At 46.7% G+C, this 14,440-nt stretch overlaps 1 protein-coding gene across 2 annotated transcripts in view; it reads left to right on the top strand.

Moving 5' to 3' along the window:
* Positions 1-14,440, top strand: part of TNFAIP2 (TNF alpha induced protein 2) — a 39,493-nt gene that overhangs the window by 9,708 nt on the left and 15,345 nt on the right. For both annotated transcript variants that reach the window (XM_084838053.1, XM_084838059.1), the window contains exons 3-9: positions 750-1,380; positions 4,402-4,516; positions 7,910-8,032; positions 8,923-9,023; positions 9,127-9,225; positions 10,234-10,360; positions 13,928-14,047. In XM_084838053.1, coding sequence (XP_084694179.1) covers positions 750-1,380; positions 4,402-4,516; positions 7,910-8,032; positions 8,923-9,023; positions 9,127-9,225; positions 10,234-10,360; positions 13,928-14,047 — 1,316 coding nt within the window. The remainder of the gene's footprint in view (positions 1-749; positions 1,381-4,401; positions 4,517-7,909; positions 8,033-8,922; positions 9,024-9,126; positions 9,226-10,233; positions 10,361-13,927; positions 14,048-14,440) is intronic.

Raw genomic sequence — 14,440 nt, 5'->3', positions numbered from 1 at the left:
ACTCTTTCAGACGCTAATCACCAGCGGCTAGAGCAAGGGACAGGAGCGTGGCCTAAGCTTCAGGCAAGCAGCTGATCCCCATTTGAAAGGGAGTCACTTGAAGACCCAGAACTTATGGGCTAGGGAGAGATCCTCCCTCTTTCCCTTGGGTCCACAGGAGGCGGCCGTTGCTTGCGCACCAAATGGGCGCTGCGCCCTCCATCGTTCGTCGCTCTTTGTGTCTGCGTCAAGCATCTAAGAAGCCCCCCTCCCACACTCCCTCACTGCCAGGGCACTATCTATCTTAGCAATGCTGGCAGGAGGAATCTCTGCCAGGTGCTGAGCCTATGAGGGACGAGCTGGCTCCACTCCCACGGATTGCTGTTCCTCCTCAGAATCCGAACTGCTCTGGGGCTCTCTGGGCTCAGTTTCCACCCTGACACCAGCAAAGGTCTGTACCAAGACTTGGTGTGGTGGATAGAATGTTGGATGTGGACCTGGGTTTGATGCCACATTCAGCCAGGTGGCTCTGGACCAGTCATGTACCGTCAGCTGGTGCAAATGGGCTAGAATTTGTGTCAGCACCTTGGATAGCTCCTTTCGAGTTCTGACCCGTTCAGAGCAAAATCCGGAGTGGTTTTAGTCCACCACCCCACTGACCGCCCCACTGACATCAGAGCCACCGGCCTCCACTGATTTGTGTTAGATGTTAATCATATGTCAGTCACAAGTCTACAGGGTACCATGATGTTCTTTGTTTGTTTTGCCAGCTGAAAAAATCAGAGAGCTCATTAAGGATCAAAACTTCCTCAAAGCCACTCAATATCTCCTTGTCATGGAGAAAGGATCTAATGGTGACTTGGGCAATGGAAGTGAAGAGGAAAAGGCAGAGGATCAGAGTGAAACTGAAGCTCTGTTTGGACTTTTGAAGCAAGAGGTCCTTGCCGTCCTGCGTTCATCAGTCGTCATAGCACCGTCTCAGCCAGCATTGCTTCAGGATGCAGTGAGAGCGATGGTGGAACTGGTGAAAGAGGACGAGAGATCTGCATCAGAAGAACAGGCGCTGGACAAGGCCCAAATCAGAAACTGGAAGGAGGAGTGGAGAAATACAGTCCAGGCGTCTGTAGCCGAGCGAATGAAAGAGCCTCCGTTTGTCAGCAACGAGGGCCTCTCTGCCACAGCTCAGAGCTTCCTGCACATGGGGAGGACTATGAAAGACGATCTGATCACGGTGGTGCAACATATTAAACCTCATTACCCGGAACATTTTCAAGTGTGCCGCACTTATGCCAAGTACTACCACCACTGCTTCGCTTCTCAGCTGGAGATGATTGCTCAGTTTGAACTGGGCAACAAGGACACTTATCTCCTCCTCACCTGGGCGGAGAACTTGTATCCAAAGTAAGTGGTGATTCGCCGTGCATCGGTGTATCGCTACAAGTCATGTCAGTCAGACACTTGTGGGTGTCCAAACAGAATGGCTCCCTCTTCTCGGTTTGGACTGGGATAGTCTCTGGGTTTGCATGATCACTGCTTCTTTAAGCCATGGTGGGTTGTGGCATGTGCCTGCTGTGCTTTTGAATATTCAAGCCGCAGCAGGCAGTCACCATGGGCTATCGTGTCATGCGAACCCAGTGAGGATGGCTTATGCAGGGGTTGTTTAACCCAGCCCATGGGTTATGCAAGGGTTGTTTAAACTTTGCATAAGCCAGCCTTGCCGGGTTTGCACAGCACGACAAACTATGGCGACTGCCTGCCATAGCTTAAAAATTCAAAAGGGCGTCCAGCATGCGCCACAGCCCACTGTGGTTTAAATAAGCCATGGTGAGCTGGAGCAGTCATGTAAACTGGCCCAGTATCTGCTCAGGTTCAGTTTTCCCCTCTCCCCCATCCCAGCGACGGCACCAAAATTCTGTATGGAGCAAACACATTGAAGTCAGACCACTGATGCATCTAGCTCACCATCGTCTGCATAACCAAGAGTAGAGAACCTGGTGCCCTTGAGATGCTTTGGACTACAACTCCCATCAGCCCCAGCCAGCATGGCCAGTGGTTGAGATTATGGGGATTGTAGTCCAAACATCTATAGGCACCCAGTTCCCTATCCATGGCCTAGACTAACTGGCAGTTGCTTTTCAGTGTTTTAGGCTGCAATCCTATTCCCACTTACCTGGGAGTAAGCTCCATTGAACTCAATGGGACTTACTTCTGAGGAGACATGTATAGGATTGCACTGTTAATTTATGAGTCTTTCTGAGCCCTACCTGGAGATATCAGGGATTGAACCTGGGACACTGGCATGCAAAACATGCACGCTTGCTTAGAGCTACTGCCCTTCCCATGCCTACATACTCTACATTTAAAATAAACTATGAAAATCATAATTTGCTTAATTATGTCCCATACACACCCTCTTGTTACTGAAACAACACCACAGAAAAGGGAGGGACAGGAGTCAAAAGGCAGTGCACAGTGTTTTGCATGTAGATCGGGGCTTTTTTGGCCTGCCTGTCCCACAGCAGCCCTCTGCCCCCTCCTCAAAAAGGCTGCTCCTGAAGGCTAAGGAACCACCAAAGCAGGATTCAACCGTGTGCAAAGGGTTGCAGTTGGAAAGCAGAATAAGCAACCCGCTGCCCCAGTAAGCAGAAGCACTTTCCGCTCAGCATGGGGCTATTTGGATCTCAGCCCCTTTTTTATTTTTGAGAAGTGGTTTGTGGCTGTGGGAGAGAGATTGACATATGTGAAGCAGCAGCACGTTTCTGGGAATTAGCTGAAGAGCTGAACATGACAGAGACCTCCCTTGCCACTTCAGATAGGGAAATCCCATATTTGAATGATCCCTCTTTAACAAACCAAACAAACACCCTTCGCATGGAAAGCAAGAATATCAAGGAGAAGGCATTGCTAGAATTTTTTTTTCCTGTTAGGCTAACTTTCCATGTGGAGGATTTTTTTTTAACAGGGGGATTACATATGGGCTTTCAAACATGTGATGCAACAGATTCCTGTTGTATTCACTCAAGCATTTTTTAAGGGCTTAAATATGAATTGTTGAGCTTTGAACTTAACTATGCGCCTCCCACTAAAATGAACCACATCAGTGAATCAGAAGATAGCCAGTGAAGTATTCACAGGGGGAAATCCAGGAAAGTGCAGATTTTTAAGCCTGATCGTGAAGCCTTCCCAAAAGCTTGAATTGGCATTCACATTACAGCAGGAGTGTTGAACCTCAAGCCTGAGGACCAGATCTGGCTTGCTTGGGGCCCTGATCCTGCTGGGTTCCCTAGAAGCCCCTTTCCCCCGGCCTGCCCCCTGATCACCACTGATCATGGGGCCCTTCTAATAGAAGGAAATGCCTCTCCTGAGGTTTAGTGACAGGCAGTAAGAATTGATATTTGGGGGGGGGGTTGCCACCAGCCCTTTTTCCTTTAATCACCCCCCGCCCCCTTGTATTTGGTCCCTCCGACCACTGGAATGTGGCCCCTGAGAGCTTTTCCAAACTTGAATTTAGCTCTCATGCTGAAAGAGGTTTAACACCCCTGCTTTACAGAGAAAGTGTAACCAAAGTAACTGTATACCAGTGGGAGGGGCCCTAGCCCAGGTGTAGAGCACCTGTTTTGCATGCAAAAGGTCCAGGTTCCACCCCAGGCATCTCCACTTAAACAGTTCAGGTAGCAGGTGATAAGAAGCAGGTGATAAGAAGCAGGTGATCTCTGCCACAAACCCTCTGGGGCTGCTGCCATAATACTGAGCTAGTTGGACAAATAGTCTGAGCTGGTGCAACCAGCTTTCTCTGTTCCATCCATCATAGCGGCTCTGTTATGCTCCTCCATATCTGAATTCTCTTGATGGTGATGAAAATGGTGGCTGTGCCAAGTTAAGCATGGCAAGTTAAGTTACTGGCAGGGGCGTGAGGGGCATGGCATGTTTTCCCATGTCTCAACAAAGATTTTGCCATACTTTGACGACTGTTTTGGCAAGCAGAACAATAGCAGGATTGGGGTATTCAAAAGCAAGCATTTATTCATTGACAATACAAAGACTGTCCTCCGTTCCCCTCTTGGCTTGAACTCCAGTGCACGATCAGATTTCTTGCCTGTTGCAAACAGTGGTTTCGTCTAACTGCCTTAAAAATTCCTTTTAGATTTCATTCCCACCGCTCTGATGCAGCTACTACACAAAACTCCAGACTTGAATTCCCACTTCAAGGACTTATGCCAGTATCAACTGTTTGTCCGAGGTTGTGAACAAGTCGGAAATGTGAAACGCTGGCTATAAGATTTGGGTGGTTTTCACACGGGATCCAAGTCTCTTTGCTTCCACATCTGCTTTCTGTTGGGGAGTTTTGGAAATCGGAATAAGAATTTGGCTACATGCACTTGGCCACTCTGAACCAAACTGTGATCTTTTTGGTCATTTCAGCGAAATCAAAAATCACCCCGTTTTAGTGAAAGAGCTGGACGAGACCAGTCTTGGAAGCCTTTTGTCATCCAGGCAGATCAAGCAGTTTGAAGCGACATACCAGACTAGCGAAGCAGTAAGAGTTCCTCTTTGTTCTTTATCTCATACCATTGCCATGTGCTCCTCTGTGTTCACCTAAGAGCTTATATAGTCCATCAAATGTGTGTTTCAGCAATTGGTTGTTTCCAACAGCATCATTCCGCGGGCGCAAATGACGCTGCACCGGCAGAAACCAAGCTATGAACTCTGCACAGGGGGGGAATCCAATTAAAGTTGCACCTGCGCGACAATTTGCATAGCTGGCACGGGTTTTAGATCGACAGAGTGGTCCACGCGTGCTTGTGCAAGCGCTTCCACAGCAGGAAAAGGCAGCAGAGCTCCACCAGCACAGCAGTTCCTTCCGCTAAGTGTAGGTTGGATTTAGGCCACGGGGAGCGACTTTCCACATTGCACAGAGTTCGTTCTAGCCTCAATACTACTGCAGTAGTGAGAGCTCTGTGCAAATTGGATGGAGGTGGGAGGAAGCATCATGCTTGATGGGGCTTTACCAGGCACTCCCAGACCAGGCTCAGTTTATTATTATTTATTATTGTTATCATATAACTATAATAAATAAATATAAATATTTATTTATTATAGTTATATCCCACCTTTTTTCCTCCAAGGAACATAAGGCAGCTTACATAATCATCCTCCTCTCCATTTTATCCTTACAAAGACCCTGTGAGGTAGGTTAGGCTGAGAGTCAGTGATTGGCCCAAAGCCACCCAGTGAGCTTCAGGGGCCGAGTGGGAACTAGAACCCAGATCTCCTGCATCCGCGTCCAACCACTACACCATACTGGTTTATATGAATAATAATATATTTCTGGGTTGGGGTGGTTGTTTTCCTGCGATTATTGCTGTTGCTGTTTTCTCCACTATTCTTATTGGCTGCACTTTGGTTTATACTTTCTTGCAATTTTATATTTTCATTCTTCTTTTTTAATTATTATTGTTTGATTTTATTGCCTCGGAAATTCTCAAACAAAAAGAAGCCTCATTATTCCACCTACTAACCACGGTTTGTTGTAAAGCAGCCTTCCCCAATCTGCTGCCCTCCAAATGTGGTGGAACTACCTCTCCCATCATTCTGTCCAGAATACCTATTGGCCATGCCAATTGGCAGTGATGGGAGTTGTAGTCCAACAAGGCACCAGGCTGGAGGAAGTCTGTTGTAAAGAGAGGATGCTTTTGATTAAGAGCATTCTGAGGTGCCCTTTAGACACTCTTCCAGTTACAGGGGAGATGCTTATTTGTGCGCGAGAAGGCATGAAAATGTTTGTAATGCATTTTTAAACATCAATGATGGGATTTTCTGCAAACATCTGATTCTCCATAAACAGCTCTCAAAAATTCTTGTGCAGGAGCCAGTGCAGATGTTTCTGATCTTGCGCAATCCCAACTGCTTCCCATTCCCATTGCTTGATCCTCCCCTCTCCCACCCCCTGACACATGCTTTTATTTGGCTATAAACATTATTGGTGCAAATGCATTATTTTAGGGGGTGAAACGTCAGTCCCAAGAACAAGAAATGAACACATAAGAGCAATGCATACTCAGAGGTAAGTCCCACCAAGTTCAACAGGGCTTAATTCTCCGTAAGTGTGCGTTGGATGAAGGCTGCAATCCAAAGCACATTTACTAGGAAGTAAACCTCCTTGAGTACAGTGGGGTTTACCTCTCAGTAAGCATATATAAGATTGCAGTGTAAAGTTAGTGCTGGGATGGTTTGCAATGATTATTTGATGTTGCCTGGTACGACATCACAGTATTGATCGATCTTGTCAGTATCGCCTATTCCAGGGATAGGGTACATGTGACCTTCCAGATGTTGTTGGACTACTACTCCCATAATCCCTCACCATTAGCTATCCAGGTAGAGCTGATGGGAGTTGCAGTCCAACAACATATGGAGGGCCACACATACACACGGGGTAGGGTCGTGGCTCAGTGGTAGAGCACATGCATTCCAAAGGTCACAGGTTTGATCCCTGCTATCTCCAGGTAGGGCTAAGAAAGAATCCTGCCTGAAACCCTGGAGAGCCGCTGCCAGTCAGTGTCAACAATGCTGGGCTAGATGGACCCAGGGTCTGGCTCAGTATAAGGCAGCCTCCAATATTCCTACTCTACCCTTGGTCTACTCTAGTCCCCACTCGGCCTATGAAGCTCATTGGGTGACTTTGGGCCAGTCATGGACTCTCAGCCTAACCTACCTCACAGGGTTGTTGTGAGGATGAAATGGGGAGGAGGATTGAGTAAGCCATCTTGTATTCCTCGCACGAAAAAGGTAGGCTATAAATATAATAAATACATAAAATAGTAAATCCTGAGCAGATAAAACTGTGCCTAAGTGTGATGTGATGCCTTAAGCTTCATAAAGTGGCTACCAGAGGATGTTCTATAAATAAGGCAGAGGGAAAAGGTCCCATCTTTGCTTAAGCCACCTGCCTAAGCACTGAAGGTAGCAGCATCTGGAGAAGAACCTCTGAAGCGAATCATACCAAATAGACAGTTTTATGTGAGAGCAGGCAACAGGAACATGGCATAGAGTTGGAAGGGACCTTGGAGGTCATCTGGTCCAGCCTCCTGCTCACCTGCAGTGCAGGATGCAGCTACAGCATCCCCAAGAGATGGCCGTCTAGCTTCTGCTTAGATACCTCCAGGGAAGGAGAGCCCACCATCTCCCAAGGCAATCTGTTGCATTGTTGTCCAGCTTGTATCGTTAGAATGTTTCCCCCTGATGCTACGGAGAGGCCATGGCTCAGAGGTAGGGCACATGCTTTGCATGCAGGAGAACTGAGGCGCAATCCCAAGCTCTCTCCTAGCAGGCAGGGCTTGGAAGGAATCCTGCCTGAAACCCTGGAGAGCCACAGCCAGTCAGTGTCAACGGTACTGGGCTCGACGGACCAGGGTCTGACTCCGTATAAGACTGCTTCCTATGCTGCTAGCCAAAATCTGTTTTTCCATCCACTGATTCCAGTCCTGCCTCCTGGAGCAACAGAGAACAAGTTCTGCTCTGTCTTCTGCAGATACTTGAAGACCACTTTCATGCCTCCCCTTAATCTTCTCTTCTCCAAGCTTAAATATGTGAGTGATACTTCCTGATGCTGAGTCAAGCCATTGATCCATCTAACCCGGTACTGCCTACTCTGACAGGCAGCAGCTCCCCAAGGACTCAGGTGGAGGTTTCCCTCCTCGTCTTCTGTCTGTTCTTTTAACTGAAGGTTGCACCTGAGATCTTCTGCACGCACAGCATGTGCTCTCCCGCGTCTGACCTCTCCGGAGGGGGCAACAGGAGAGGGGAGACTTGAACTGAACACTGGGGCCAGCACATGCTCTTCAGACCCCTTGGTTGGTCCTATGATTGCAGTGCAGTTATTGCTGATGTGCTGATCTACGTTTTGGGGTTTTCTCTGTATCTTATAAAGGATTCTGTTAAACGCTGGCTGGCCAAGTGCCTGGAAGTGGAAGTCACGAGGTGGACACAAGGGAAGGAACCAGAGAAACTGGATGGTCATTTTCACAGTGAACTATCAATAGATGCCATACAGGTAATGAAATATACTTTATACATATTCATATATATGTACATATGCACATACATGCATACACACACACTCTTTATATACTCTATATATACTTTATATGCTCTCTATTTATTTATATGTGTTACACAATCAGCTGTTTAAAATAAATGTTTCCCCTGTGCATAGGGAACTTATCTTAAAAGTACTTATCCCTGAAATGCATAATTACACCTTTAGTGGGCTAAAAAAGTAGTTAAGTGTTTGTTTTGTTGACCTATTTTTAAACTTTGGTACTTTCCCTTGGTGCTCAGTCCAAATGCAGGTAGGGCCGTGGCACTGGAGCGCTTTGGTTCAAATCTGGATCAAGATTATTTAAAGCTAATTCAAGCACATCCTGGAAGCATTAGAAAGTTCACAATCAAGAGATGTTGTTCCCTGAGAATTGAAAGCGGGGGGGGGGGGGGAACCAATCTAGGAAAAATAAATTCTGCAGGTTCTCCACAACTGGAATAAATTACACCACCCGTTCCAGTGTTTTGCTTGGGTTGTGTGTGTTTGTGTGGTGTGTGTGTGTTGCATGGTGTTTGTTTTTTATGTAGTGTTGTAGTCTGGGTGAATATTATGTCTGTGTGAGTGCGTTTCTCTGAATATCACCAGTTTGCATTTTGTGAAAAGGATATTTTGTTGTGTTTTGTGGGGGAAAATGTATTTTTCTTTTAATTCACAGACCTATTTACTTCTGCGTGCCTGAATTAGTTCCCGTAGTATTTAACAATCACTGCCTTATTTGGGGGTGGTCCTGTTTTGCTTCCAAACACTTGAGTTCGCTATTGGAGGGAATGATGATGATAGAATGATGAATCCTGGGATATTAGGAGCTACAGTGCTGATTCTTTGATGTTTTTGTGTTTTAGACTATCTACGGAGCACAAAAGCGTGCTGAAAATATCACACCAGACCTGGGCAAAGAAATGTCAGTCTTACTTTTGAAAGAGCTGTTGGCCTTTCTGCAAAGGTGGGATAGCAAATTGTTGCCGGAATGCATTTCATATCATAGCAATCTCTGATTCCAATGCAAAGTTACTAATCATTATTTCTCCTTTCCGTGGTCTCTCTAGCTACAAGAAGGAACTAGAAATTTTCATTAAGGAGAACAAACAACACCAATATTTTGTGGCAACAATAACTGCAAATATTAACAACTGCTTGAGTTTTCGGTAAGAACAGAATGATGTTATAATTTTCCAGTACATGTCCTGTGAAGTTCAAATAACATATGTACCTAAGCATGGTCCTTATATTGGGTTAGTCAGCATTAATCTAAGCCAAAATCCCATTTCTCCCACTGGCAAATGCTGCAACAATATGAAAGAACTAATAGATTCAGCCTGAGTGGGTTATTCTTCCTAGGAGGAACCAGGCAACACCCAGTGCTTCTGGCCTGAGGAGAGATTGGCCACAGGCTGAGGGAGCTCTGTAGAAAAGCCTTGGTTTAAATAAAACTTAAAAGTTTGATAGAAAGCAGCATCTGTTTGAGTCGATAAGATGCAGTCCACCAACTTTGAAACAAATGCTGGATGCCTTAGCAGACATATAAAAAAGAAGGCTTGACATCTGTAGAAAGGTTCATCCTCTAGAGGCCAAACCCACCAGGCAAAAACATTATTTACGTAGTGAAGGCAGCAGATCCTTTAAATTATTATTATTATTATTATTATTATTGATACAAATACTTACGAAAACTGCATTTGGCAAGCACCATCTTGAAAGAGGCATTCCCTCCCTTCTCTCACATATCAGATGGAATGCCTCTTCTGAGATGAAGTTTGGTATGATACATCATATGTGCATATTTAAAAACAAAGGAAGTATGGTTCTTGCTTTAGAAATATTATTTTTACCTCTTTGTAGATTAATATAGATCAATCCATTCGTCTACTTAAACTCACATGTTTAATTGGTTAACATTTCTTTAATCGGGTTGCATCCCTACTGCAAAGTAATACCAGCCGCCGCTTCTGCCCTGAATCATTCACTTAATGCTAGACATACGCAGTCGGCACTGTCCCACACCTCAGGTGTCACTTACCTGGCTATAACAAATTGTTGTTGTTGTTGTTCACTGCATGTTGTAAGCTGTGGCAAGCACAGAGATAGAGGTGGGGGCTGGCATTTTTAAAGAATTGTAGAACAAAACGATGGGCTTTTCCTTGTTGTTCCTTCAGGACCCATGCTGAAAAAAGCACAATGTCAGCACAGAATGATGTCAAAGAGAAAATTTTTACCACACTGAATAGCATTCAGAACCTTGGGCTTGACGTGCTCCTTCAAGGCTTGGTTCAGGAGCTGCAGGTAATCCTACAGATATGCTGCATGCTTATAGGTTTACTATATATCCAAGATGGTAAAATTGTGTCTCCCAGGAAAACGCTGCCCAGTCAGTTAAAGGAAGCGAATGGAGAGAAGTTTTTTTTAAAGTCACTAACCACCCTGGGCATATAACTGAAGAGCAGTATAAAAATACTTGTAATAAAAATACTTGCATGTACTGGAGGTTGGGCCCGAAGGGCAGTCTGGGGATTCTGCTTGTGTACCGTCCACCCCGCTGCACGACTGACTCCCTGGCCGAGGTGCTTGAGGTGGTCTCTGATGTGCGTGTACAGTCCCCTAACTTACTGGTGTTTGGGGACTTCAACGTACATTCGGAGGCCATCCTCACAGGAGCACCTCGGGACTTCATGAAGACCATGGCCTCCTGGGAGCTGCACCATATTCTAACTGGGCCCACCCATGTAGCCGGTCATGCACTAGACCTTGTGTTTGTTTCTGGAGAAGCAGGGAATGATCTGGAAGTCGGGGGTATATCCCCCACCCCCTTGTCATAGTCAGATCACTATCTGGTGACGTTGGACTTCTCGGTTCCACAACCCCTCCGCAGGGGTGGAGGACCCATTAAAATGGTCCGCCCCAGGCGTCTTATGGATCCAAATGGATTCCTGAACGCGCTTGGGGATTCTCTGGGGCATGCCAACGGCCACTCGGTCGAGACCCTGGTGGGTGGCTGGAATGCCGCAATCACTGGGGCATTAGATCGGGTGGCTCCGAAACGCCCTCTCCCCCTGAACAGGGCTCGGACTGCACCATGGTTCAATCCACGGTTACGAGCTCTGAAACAGGAGGTGAGATGGCTAGAGCGCCGGTGGCGGAAGTCTCGCTCCAAAGACGATCAGACACAGGCTAGAGCTGTTATCTTCAGCCTATCACGTGGCGGTGAAGGCAGCAAAAAAGGAATATTATGCTGCCTCCATCGCGTCTGCAGAGTGCTGCCCCAGGAGGCTGTTCCAAGTGGTCCGGAGCCTGGTCGGTCCTGTGGCTCCGGAACCACTGGAGCATTCTAAGGCCTCCTGTGAGGCTTTGGCAAGGCACTTTGCAGATAAAATTGATCAGATTAGGTGTGTTACTCTGCACACTGTGGATACAGTTAGTGAGCAAGAGGCGGCCTGTGGCAAACCGGTTTTGTGGGATCGGTTCCAGCTTCTTCCTCCTGATGAAGTGGACAAGGTGCTTTCATCTGTAAGGCCGACCACCTGCTTACTTGATCCTTGCCCATCTTGGCTCATTATGAGCTGCAGAGAGAAACTGGGTGAGGGGATCAAGGCGGTGGTGAACGCCTCCCTTGAGGAGGGAGTGATGCCATCAGCCCTCAAGGAGGCAGTGATAAGACCGCTCTTAAAGAAGCCCTCCTTGGATCCTCAAGTTCTGAACAACTTTCGCCCAGTCTCAAATCTGCCATTTTTGGGCAAGGTGATTGAGCGGGTGGTGGCAATGCAGTTGAAGGCACACTTGGAAGAAACTGATTATCTAGACCCATTTCAGTCGGGCTTCAGGCCTGGGCATGGGACAGAAACGGCCTTGGTCGCCTTGGTGGATGATATGAGGAGCGCTCTGGATAGGGGTGAATGCGCCTTCCTTGTTCTCCTCGACCTCTCAGCGGCTTTTGATACCGTTGACCACGGTATCCTCCTGGACCGCCTGGAGGGGTTGGGCATTGGAGACACTGTATTGCGGTGGTTCCGGTCCTTCCTCTCCGGCAGGTACCAGAGGGTAGCACTGGGAGAGGAGGTTTCGGACCTGTGGCCACTTACTTGTGGGGTGCCACAGGGTTCCATCCTCTCCCCGATGCTATTTAACATCTATGTGAAGCCACTGGGGGCTATCATCAGGAGGTTTGGGGTGCAGTGTCATCAATATGCGGATGACACGCAGCTCTACCTCTCATTCAAATCTTCACCAAGGTTGGCTGTAGAATTCCTGTCCAAATGTCTGGAGATGGTGAGTGGCTGGATGGGGAGGAATAAGCTGAAGCTGAACCCTGACAAGACCGAGGTACTTTTGGTGGGAGACAAGAGGAGGCTGGGGGATGTTGACCTGGTGTTGAATGGGGTACGGCTACCCTTGAAAGACCAGGTCCGCAGCCTGGGGGTCATTTTGGACTCCCAGCTGTCCATGGAGGCTCAGGTGTCAGCTGTGAGCCGGACAGCGCTGTATCAACTCCATCTGATACGGCGGCTGCGCCCCTTCCTTCCCGACCATCTGCTCCCATCGGTAGTACATGCTCTGGTCTCCTCTCGTTTAGACTACTGTAATGCGCTCTACGTGGGGTTACCCTTGAAGACGGTTCGGAAGCTGCAGCTGGTACAGAACGCGGCAGCTCGCCTGATTAAAGGCAGCTGCCGGCGAGATCACATCACTCCAGTGCTGAAGGAGTTGCACTGGTTACCAGTTGTTTTCCGGGCCAAATTCAAGGTGTTGGTTTTGACCTTTAAAACCCTATATGGTTCCGGCCCAGCCTATCTTAAGGAGCGCCTCCAGCAACACCAGACAGGCCGCTTAACAAGATCAGCCTCAGATGGCCTTCTCTCTGTCCCATCAGCCAGGACAGCTAGACTGGTGGGGACGAGGGAGAGGGCCTTCTCTGTGGTGGCCCCCACTCTGTGGAACTCCCTCCCTAGGGAACTCCGTCATGCCCCCTCTTTAATGAGCTTCCGTCGTGCATTAAAAACGTGGTTGTTCAGGCAGGCATTTGGGGTGGGTTAGGGTATTTTAAAAAAAAAAATTTATGGTAAAATTTTATTGTTTTAAATTGTTTTATGGTGGGTTGTACATCACCCAGAGTGGCTGGGTGACCAGTCAGACGGGCGATTAATAAATTTAATAAATAAATAAATAAATAAAAATGCATACAAAAGGTGCAACAGCCACCCACATCTTGTGATGGACTGAGCCTGGAAGAAGGATTGGTGGAATGGTGCTAGCATATTGTTTTTCCTCATTAATATGAATAATGTTAAATAGTGGCCTGTTTACACATAACGCTAAATCATAGTGTGGTTTGTTGAAATCTGGGTCTTTATTGTGTCTAAAGCCATCCCTAGAGAACAAACTATGGTTTCTTAACCAGCTATAAACCACAAATAGAAGCCATGGTTTCTTGTTGGCTTGAAAAGTGTAGCTTGTTTAAACCATGACTTGTCGTGATGTCTGAACCCAGAACCGTGGCTTATCCCTGGCTTGTTTGCACTGCTGTCTGCAAGAGCAGCTTGAAAATGAAACCATTCTGAAAGCTGGCAAAATGTGGGGGACAGAAACAAACCAGAAGTAGAGAAAGTAACAGTTTGCCTGCTCAATTCATGGCTAAACAACAAACCATGATTAACAGAAACCATGGCTTAGCATTATATGTGAATGCAGCCAGTATTTTGAAAAGACTTTCAGCTCCACTTTTATTTATTTATTTATATATATATATATATATATATATATATACACACACACACACACACACACAATAATAAAGTTCATCAAAAAGTCAATTTGCTTTCCAAAAGTTGAATGTTGTTGTTTTTAAACTTTCCTCAGCCCTTTTTTAAAAAGTTCACCCTGAAGAAATGGGTCTCTGCTGACATTATGGATGAAATTATAGCAGCCACCAGCCACCACATTTCTACATTCAGGGCTCTCAGAGACCCACTTCACCAGGTAAGCTGGCACAGGATACTGAAAAGGAAGGAGTTTACGCATTTCAAAGCCTGCTGCTAGGATTAGGCATGTCAGAGAAATCGATTTGGGGGGTGGAGTTCAACAGGTTTTCCTAGGTTCGCCCCCCCCCCCCGACTTTGATTTGTTCTTGCTGCAGTGCCCAACTTGATCTGCAGTGAGTCAGGCCAGTTCATGGATTTTCTGGTAATTTTGCACTTTTTTTCTGGAAGGTTCTGCAGTTTGTGCAAATTTCTGAGCAATTTATGCACATTTCTGGTCAATTCACACAGGTTTCCAGTCCATTTGCGCAAGTTACACGAATTACAGCCGGAGTTGTGTACTTCACGCAAATTCAGCTGTAATTTACGCAAATTTTAGAACCTTCTCCCCAGA

This window comes from Heloderma suspectum, chromosome 1 (genome assembly GCF_057233095.1).
Source record: "Heloderma suspectum isolate Gila_16-S chromosome 1, 16-S_ref, whole genome shotgun sequence".
Lineage (NCBI taxonomy): Eukaryota > Metazoa > Chordata > Lepidosauria > Squamata > Helodermatidae > Heloderma > Heloderma suspectum.
Note: the sequence above shows the minus strand (reverse complement) of the source record. Positions and strands in the feature narration are given on the sequence as shown.